The following is a 9,020-nucleotide window of genomic DNA, read 5'->3' as shown; positions in this document are numbered from 1 at the left end:
CCTGCATGAATTATAATAAAGCTATATATGCATAAATATAGTGGAACACTATGGCGATAGCCGTTCTGCTCCACTTGTGAAAGCAAAATCTGTTGGGCTCTTTTTGGCATCAAGACAATTATTCTTATTGCCACATTGCCGGACAGGACACTGTAAAAAAAAATCAAACAAAAAATCATTATGTGTAAAAGAACACACACAAGCCTTTGAATATATTTAACAGATAACTTTATTTTTTAAGGTGCAAGAAAATTTGACTCTGTGTGTTAGGTTTACTGGATAATCTACAATTTGGGACCAAGAGTGTTTCTTTTCATGGTGTGGCAGATTGATACCTATTTGTGGGATTCCTTATGATAAACATTTTTTGTTAGATAGACAGCCTGGAAAGAAATGTAAACATTATTAAGATATTATTTTTGTGTGGAAATATAGGGTGTCAGCTTGACCGGCGGACGCCCAATATTTAATGGAGAGGCAAGACAAACTGATGTTTTGGTGGCTTTATTTAACTCTAGCTTGTGCACACCAACAGCTTCTTACACTAAAAAGAACAAACAGCATACTATACCGAACTCAATTCAGGTGACATAAAGAAAGGAACCATGAAAAGGGATTATTAAGAAAAAGAAGCAAAATTAATATACATACAAACCTACACCAAAACAAGAAGCTATACACCTGAAGTAATATTTACATACATAGAAATCAATACAATTAGACAAATCTAAAGTCAATCACAAAACCCATCAAACTTAACTAAACACATCCCAAACTACCCTCCTGATAATTTTGGTTTGCTCCAAGTTCATTGCAGCACCTGGTGCACTTCTACATTTTTCAGCCACACTCTGCTGAGGAGCCAAAATTAGGAAAAGGAAGGTGCTTTGACTTAAACAGAAAATAAGGAAAAATAACTGACATTAATGTCTTTCCACAGGTAGGATGGCCAGTTCTTCTGCTTCACAAGAAAGTATGGCAAAAATGTCCAAACAAAACCACAACAAAGAACTCAAACAACTATTTGTTCCAAGTTAATATTACATAACACAAAATCAATAATTATATTTCATGGGGTAATGGTCCTGGTCCCCATTACATAGGGGCTTTCACTCCTGCAGCATTCAACAGGTGGTCCTGCAGCTCGTGTTAGAAACTATGATGACCACCAGGTGGCGTTTTGAGCCTGAGGAGTTGTTTTTCTGGAAAAACAGAGCTCAACACAATAGGAACAATCCCTCTGTATGAAAAGATTGTTTCACATTAATCTAATGCAATAAATCTAAAAACAGAACATGTATTTTCGAGCTTCCAGGCTCCCAAATCGTGGAAAAGCATTATTTCCAACAAATATGCATGGCTTTACCTGATGACATCATGCAACATGCAGTGCTCAGATACAGATATGTAAAAAACCATTATGTGTTAAAGCACACACAGCCTTTTGAAGATATTCAACAAAGATACTGAAACGACTATTGTGAAGCTTTTCAAATGATGAAGGCATGATGCTATAAAATGCAGGCATGGTATTATACTATTATGACAGGCATTATAGGAAAAAAAAGAGTATTTCAGAGAATCCTACAAGCAGAGACAGGAGGAAAATAATGTCACCATATTCTAACACAGACAAAAGATGCATTTTACTCCCTTCCTGCAAAAGGAAAACATTTAAAACCTAAATCAATTGATTAGATAAAATATAATATACTTTTGATGTAAAATCCCACTGTTGAAATAACTGCAAATGCATGCTTTTGTGTGTTTTTTTTTTAAGGAAGCGTTTCAGGTGTTTGACTGTAGCCTGCTTGTTATCTGAATGCGAGCAGAATTACTCTGCTGCCTACTAAAGCAGGAGGGAGGGCAGCAGAGCTTCGCGCATGCGCACTAGGTTGTTTTTCACCCAGCCTGTCCCTTAAAATGAGCTGAGCTTTGGGGGTTTCCTTGTCTGTGACTAGAGACTGCCAAGCAGGACAGGCGGATGATAACAGCATCCACTGCTGTTAGTCAGCCTTCATAAAGCTCAATGAACTGCTCAAAAAGAAGCCACTGATCGTGCCTGCTGCTTTTTGCAGGGCAGAGATACTGATCAGTGTCTAAAATCTGCAAAAAACCCCAACCCTTTTGAGATTTTTTTATTTTTATGTTAAAGATCTCTTCTCCGCCATGGTGCTAGGAAAGGTGAAGAGCTTCGTCGTAAGCTACGACTGTTTTAATGACAGCAATGTCCCCGTGTTCTCCAGCGGGGACTGTGTCTCAGGGAGGGTGATCATCGAAGTCACCGGAGAAATCCGCGTCAAGTCTCTCAAAATCCACGCGAAAGGTTTCGCAAAAGTTCGCTGGACCGAGTCGAGAAACGCTGGATCCAACACTGCCTATACACAGAACTACACAGAGGAAGTGGAATACCTGAATCACAAAGACATTTTAATTGGGCATGAGAGAGGTAAGTTTCTGCTTCAAACTTTGTTAGAAACATCTATGTCATGGTTATTTTTTTGTGGAATCGTTAAAATAACATACGTGTGTGAATTAAATGACTAACATTATATAGTTTATAAATCCGTTAGACTTTAATTTCTGAGAGTGTCTCCTTCCTTGCTTTTAGTCAGTGTCAGAATGAATGACAGCATCTTGAGCATCTTTCTTTGTTTTACTATATTGAAAGTTTATATTCGAACACAGTAAACTGTGAGTAATCTGAGGAACAACGTTGGAATCTTAAAATTATTTATAGATGTTATTTAAAAAATTTTTTTTTGGTAATTTCATTAGTTAACAACGTCGAAGTTTTCCCCTATTGTTCAAAGCGGTTCAATCCTGTTCAGAAACTGGATTGAGAGTGGGCGGGGTTGTCACTTTCGCTCGCTGGTGATTGGTCGAGATTGTGCTGTGTGGCCGATGACGCCATGGTTTTGCAGAGTGACAGACGATTCGGCAACTTTCTTAATAAGGAAAACACCTGCAGCGGATTGATGTTATCTGCATTACAGGAAACTTTTTATTTTTTGTAATGACGTCCATATTTGGTTTAATTGTAGTTTATTGTACACTTATTAGCTAATGTAAAAGCCTTAGAAGATTTGCTGTTAAATTTCATTTATAAAATTTAGTCGGCGGTAGGTTTTAATAAAAAAATAATTTCAAAAACATATTAAATGCGTTCAATATCGAAAAAAGGTTGTCATTATGTAAAAACTACGTGCGACATGTTTTGTGGTAACAGGCACTGCAGCGCCACGCGTTGAATAAGGGCTGCAGGCTGCTGTGGAGAAGCTGCTTGCACCGGTTTAGGCCGGTCTCCTCCTGTTGGAGGCTGCCGTTTGAGTGACAGATCCGCACTTGTTTACCACACTGCTGCTGCTAGGGGGAGGGTGTGCTGAGCTGGCAAATGCAGATATCTTTCTACAGCTTAGTTAAACTATTCCTTTTCAAACTGTTGAATAAAAATATATATATTTACACGGCGTTTTCTTATTTTCGAGTAAGACTAAACAAAAACTGCTTCCTTATTCCATTACCTAACAGTTATGAACACATTACGTATCCTGCAAGCAAAAATGAAAAAGAAAATAAAAGAGAAATCCTTAATTTCTAAGAAATGGGTAGTTTTTAAATTGATTTGCATTAGATAAAATCCTTTTTGATGTCCATTTTGCAAAACCCCATTTTAAACTCAGCATCAGTTGCTTTTTCCCATTTTGTGTGTTTTTAACAAACTCTACATACGCAATATAAACACATGCTCCTTTATTAAAAACTAAATTTTGTAATTTTGGATTATGAAATAAAAATAGGCTTTGGAAAAGGTCTAATCCGTAAAAAAATGACAATAGGCTTTTCATTAGTTTAAATTAAAAAATGTGTAGGAGCCCCATTAATTATATATTGTTCTTTGTTCGTGCAAATGCACACCATCTCTCCAATCAGTCAGCTAATTTAGCATCCTTTTTAATAATGCTCTGCCTATTTTTTTTCTCTATACATTAATTTCTTACAGACAGATTTAATTGTAAAATACGTTTATTCTCTTTTTGTCTCCCCCACCCTTTGTTTTGTTTTTTTGTTTTTTTTTTCTTTTTCTTTTGTGGTATGACTTTCAGATGCCTTCGTAGAGCATTATGTCCAGGTATGGTATACATGTGTTTGGAATAGTGTCCTCCTTGTTTTTCAGACGATGATAACTCGGAGGAAGGACTCACTACCATCCATGCAGGAAGGCATGAGTATGCGTTCAGCCTCGAGCTTCCACAGACGTAAGTGGTCTGGTTATCACATATAGCCCAAATAGGATGTGTTTTTGCCTATGCTTCATTGACTCTTTGCTTTTCGTGGCTATCGTAACAATTTTTTTAAAATCTCCTCTTTTCCTTGTTGCCTTTCTTCTACAGACCTCTGGCTACCTCTTTCGAAGGAAAGCATGGCAGTGTGCGCTACTGGGTAAAGGCAGAGCTCCACAGGCCATGGCTTCTTCCAATGAAGACCAAGAAGGAATTTACAGTCTTTGAGCACATTGATATCAACACTCCACTACTATTGGTAAGCTCCCCTAAAATAACCCTTAATTCTTAAACAGGAGGAATAGCATTGTAAAATCAGTTATTATCCATGTTTATATTGTGGACTAAAAATAGGGTATAAATTGTGTTGTTTTTTTCTTTCCTACTTCCTCAGTCACCACAGGCTGGCACTGCAGATAAGACACTTTGCTGTTGGTTCTGCACCTCAGGTCCTATTTCCCTAAGTGCCAAAATTGAAAGGAAAGGGTACACCCCAGGTGAGACTACTAGTGATAATACAATAGTTTATTTTATTGTAATTTTCTTAATCCATGTAAATCTGAGTGCTCCTTTTTTTTTTTTAAAAACCCTACTTAACTTGCTTATTTCCCTTTTGACCCCGCAGGAGAGTCGATTCAAATCTTTGCAGAGATCGAGAACTGCTCATCTCGCATGGTAGTGCCAAAGGCCGCCATCTACCAGACCCAGACCTTTTATGCCAAAGGGAAGGTGAAGGAGGTCAAGCAGCTGGTCGCCAACCTGCGGGGAGAATCTCTGTCCTCCGGGAAAACGGAGACGTGGAACGGCAAGATGCTGAAGATTCCTCCTGTTTCGCCCTCCATCCTGGAGTGCAGCATCATCCGGGTGGAGTACTCTCTTATGGTGAGTGCAGGCCACCAGTGGGTGGGTTACTCCCTCATACTTTTAAAACGTATTGGTCAAATGTTCAGATATGAGAGGCATGTAGATCCAAGGGTTTCTGCCTACATACTGTTATGATCGCCACCTATTTTCAGAACTGATGGCAGTATTAAATCAATATTTCCTAGTAGTGCATTATTTGCTCAGGGACAACTTACATGGTCAGGCCTAAGCCTTGGACTGTAGCTGGGTGTTATCTCTACAGGATACTAAGAGCATTAGCCTGAAAAACGTCTAGCAAACCTGCCCTCAGTGTGTTTATAAGCTCATTACCCTTCAAAAAGTCATCATGCCAGCTTTAGCAACTGATCACCAGACACTGACCCATATCTAAAATCTCATGTCAAGCTATTACCTAACCTATAGAGTAGGTCCTTGTTTAAAAAAGCACCAAAAAACTGAAGGAATTGATTTGCTTTTCCCCTGATTGACTTTTCAACTGCCTTTGTGTTTAGGTGTACGTGGACATCCCAGGGGCGATAAACCTGTCTCTGAACTTACCGCTGGTCATTGGAACCATTCCTCTCCACCCGTTTGGCTCCCGCACGTCAAGTGTCAGCAGCCAGTGCAGCATGAGCTGGCTAAGCATGGGTCTACCAGAGAGGCCTGAAGGTAGATCCTCTTCTTCTGTTCCTCTTCTTCTCTAAATGAATCTGGGATTTATTTTGAAAATACTGATTTCTTTGTTTTTACACCTGCAGCTCCTCCAAGCTATGCAGAAATTGTAACAGATGAGCAGAGACAAGGCCGTCTGGATGCCCCCTCAGTCCGAGAGGAGCTCGATGGTCCTCTTTTGGCCTACATCCATGAGTTTCGCTTCCAACCTCCTCCTCTGTATTCTGAGGTAAGAAGCACTAATGTCATGTGATCATTCGCGTTTTCAAGCATCATCCCTTTTCTTAAATAATCTTATGTTTTCTCCTTTTTTTTTCCCTCACCAGATTGATCCTAACCCAGATCACTCCAGCTGTGCAGATGAGCGCAGGCTTGATGCCTGTCCATCACGCTGAGCATTTCTTTGAATTTATCCTGAGTGGTTCAGGGTAGCTAAAGGAAACTGCTTGAAAGGCTGAGCTTTGGACATTTTCTCGGATGACGGCATAGACAATGTTGAGTTCTCGAGAAAAAACCATAAGTCCTGATCTACAAAGACTTGCCTGGCGTCGAGCTGGACGGGGCAAACGTGTTCCGCCATTCCTCAGTAAGAGAAAAATCTGTCTGTAGTTTGGGGATTCACCATCTTCCTGAGGAATATTCAGCCTGTGTGGAGGCTAGCGGCGGAGCCCTGAGGATGCTGGAGAGAAAGAATCACCAAGGCTCAGCCTGCCAAGCTCCTCTTCAGCCTCGATTCTTCTGTATCTGTGGCACATTAAGGACGTGACTCCTTAAACAAAGTGGGAAACTAATCATGTCCAGACTTCAGTAGAATCACCGTTAAAAGTACGAGATGATGGAAGGAAAGTAAAAACGTTCTAACCATTATAGTCTGTGTGAGTTAAAGCTTGCAGCTGAGGTTAAAACAGAGATGAGACTAATTCCTTTTGCCCTCATGGGGATTTTTGTTTTGCACATATGTTCTTTACTTGAGTTGGATGGCTCTGCTCTGAGATTTATTATTGTTATTATTTTTTAGATATATATAAATCACTAATAGATTGGTTTCAGTTTTGCAAAAGGCCAGACAGAAAAAAGCAGACTGCAGGCTTAACTTTTTAGACTATCATCTGCAAAACGCTTGACTTTGGAAAACATACAAAAAAGACTGAAAAGAAAGACATGCACTGATTTTGTTTTGGGCAGTCAACATATTTTCCAACGGTGACTAATTTACCTGAAGTTGTTTTTCTTCCTACCAGTTAAAGCTGTTTTAGTTAATTTCTGCCCCCTGAGCTCGATCCGCTTCAAGCTTCCCCCTTTTTTTGTGTTGCGTAGTTCTGTTTTTCTCGCGTTGCATTTGCATCTGCTCAATGCCTTTTCTAGTTTTTCTTTTGTTCCAAGGCTTCTCTGGATCTGGTCTAGTGGGGCTGCAGTACAGATTTGTGCCACTCAGTTAAGCCAAGAATATAGGTGTGTGACAAACTGCCTGCATCCCCTCAAGTCCTTATTCCAGAGTAAATCTGGCATGCATTATTGCCCAAAAAGCACTGTCTCAGGTGGCTTTTTTTTTTCTCTTGCCAAGCAGTTGAAAAGGTGATTTATTTATTTTTTGGTTTGGTTTATTTTTTTTATTGCACTGCTAAAACTTTTTTTTTTAAACTAAAATTAGAAAACAGACTTGCAGCCAAGCAAGGCAGCTTTTTGAGATGAATCACATTCCCTTTTTGTCCTGCTGCACTTGCTGATAGATTTGACTGATACATTTTACCAGACCAGTGAAACCAGAATGCTAATTAAAAAAAAAATAAAGTCATATGAAGAAAGAGGATTGTCTGCCTCTGTGCTGAAGAAGCAAACCCAGCACAGATATAAAGCTGGGGGCCGTGTTAAGCCTCTATGCATGCTGATTAGAACAAGTAGTAGTAGGAAAAAATGAGTAATACATTGGTTTCTAACTCATTAAATACATTAGACTGCTTGTAATAGAGGTTTGACACGGTCATACAAAAAAAGACAAAAAAAGCACTTTTTAATAAAAAAAACAAACAAAAATGCATTCAGTGGTGAAGGTCTGGTTTGAAATAAGTAGGTACTAATCATGTAATGGAGGGGCTTTCAGCAAGGCAGTGTAGCTTAGGATGGTAAAGCATTATTCTTTGTTTTAATGTTAAAGACTTTTTGAGTTTACATTATTGTTTTTTTGAGACCTAGCTAACACTAGTTTGCGTGTGTGCGTTCTTATCGTGATCCTGCTGGCTTCCGACGGTGATGGACAAACTGCAGAATGTTTAAGTGATCTTATATTAGTGGCCTTGTTGCAGAAAAAACACCTGAACGCGGTTCTTGGTTTTATTCAGCATCTGAACAGACGTTCTGGTTTGTGTTCGTCCATGCCTGTATGTTCTTTGACCTTTCGATGTTATTCAAAAGGAAGAAAAAGGGAAGAGAAAAAAAAGGTCCTTTAAAGTAAATCCTGTTAAAGAAAGAAATCTCTTCTTTTTTTTGTCTGTTTTTTTGTGGGCATTCTTGCAGGTTGTTTTTCCAGCAACCTTTTTAGTTAGCTTCCTACTCCCCCATATCCCGGTCTGTGGGTGGCAGCTGTTGATCAGCCCCCCTCCATCCACACCCTGAGAAACATTTAGCAAACATGGGGTATTAGACTAAACAATTCCTTGGTTGTAAACTTGTCTAAACGCAGTTGGCAGTTCTTTGTTCGGTTTTTATCTTAGGGAAACTATGCGGTGAAAAATAAGCTTACATTTTTTTTCTTCAGGTTTGGTCAGTACCAAAGTCCATTTGCTTGGGCTTCAGATGTAGTCCAGTGTCAAAACTAAGCTAAACTCCTGACCTAATAATAAAGGCAGGAGCTGAAATGTTCAGAAATATAAGAAAGAAAAAAAAAAACTTAGGTGAAGGGGTCTGAAACATTTTAAAAACGAAGTGCAATATCACTCACTATATTTTATTCATTCTCCATTTTTATGTTATCTTTTTGTCTATTAATCGTGACGATGTAAAGTTATTCTATGAATATACTATGTTCTGAATGATTCAACCTTTGTCTTGTTCCTCCCTATGATTTAAATAAACCTTGATTCTAATTTAAAATAAGCTCAAGTCATGTTTTTTTTCAGGGGTTGGGATATATACGTTCTGTACAACTTTTCTTGCTTGCTATAGATATATATATATATATATATATATATATATATATATATA

At 38.7% G+C, this 9,020-nt stretch overlaps 1 protein-coding gene across 1 annotated transcript; it reads left to right on the top strand.

Annotated features, from left to right (window-relative positions):
* The first annotated feature begins 1,940 nt into the window (after positions 1-1,940).
* Positions 1,941-8,686, top strand: arrdc3 (arrestin domain containing 3). The gene is made up of 8 exons (XM_015373315.1): positions 1,941-2,449; positions 4,178-4,259; positions 4,395-4,542; positions 4,678-4,780; positions 4,909-5,165; positions 5,660-5,816; positions 5,906-6,048; positions 6,146-8,686. Exons 1-8 carry the CDS (start codon positions 2,170-2,172, stop codon positions 6,212-6,214), a joined length of 1,239 nt encoding a protein of 412 aa, XP_015228801.1. The 5' UTR covers positions 1,941-2,169; the 3' UTR covers positions 6,215-8,686.
* The last annotated feature ends 334 nt before the right edge of the window (positions 8,687-9,020 follow it).

The sequence above is a fragment of the Cyprinodon variegatus genome, unplaced genomic scaffold, assembly GCF_000732505.1.
Source record: "Cyprinodon variegatus isolate N-32 unplaced genomic scaffold, C_variegatus-1.0 Scaffold85, whole genome shotgun sequence".
NCBI lineage: Eukaryota > Metazoa > Chordata > Actinopteri > Cyprinodontiformes > Cyprinodontidae > Cyprinodon > Cyprinodon variegatus.
This window is presented reverse-complemented; position numbering and strand designations above follow the sequence as displayed.

What these genes read in the sequence shown, in the direction of transcription:
- arrdc3 (XM_015373315.1), top strand. Translation starts at nt 2,170, where the DNA reads ATGGTGCTAGGAAAGGTGAAGAGCTTCGTCGTAAGCTACGACTGTTTT. An exon ending in AAGGAAAGGGTACACCCCAG is followed by an intron (nt 4,781 to 4,908) that starts GTGAGACTACTA and finishes TTGACCCCGCAG; the next exon opens with GAGAGTCGATTCAAATCTTT. An exon ending in GGGTGGAGTACTCTCTTATG is followed by an intron (nt 5,166 to 5,659) that starts GTGAGTGCAGGC and finishes CTTTGTGTTTAG; the next exon opens with GTGTACGTGGACATCCCAGG.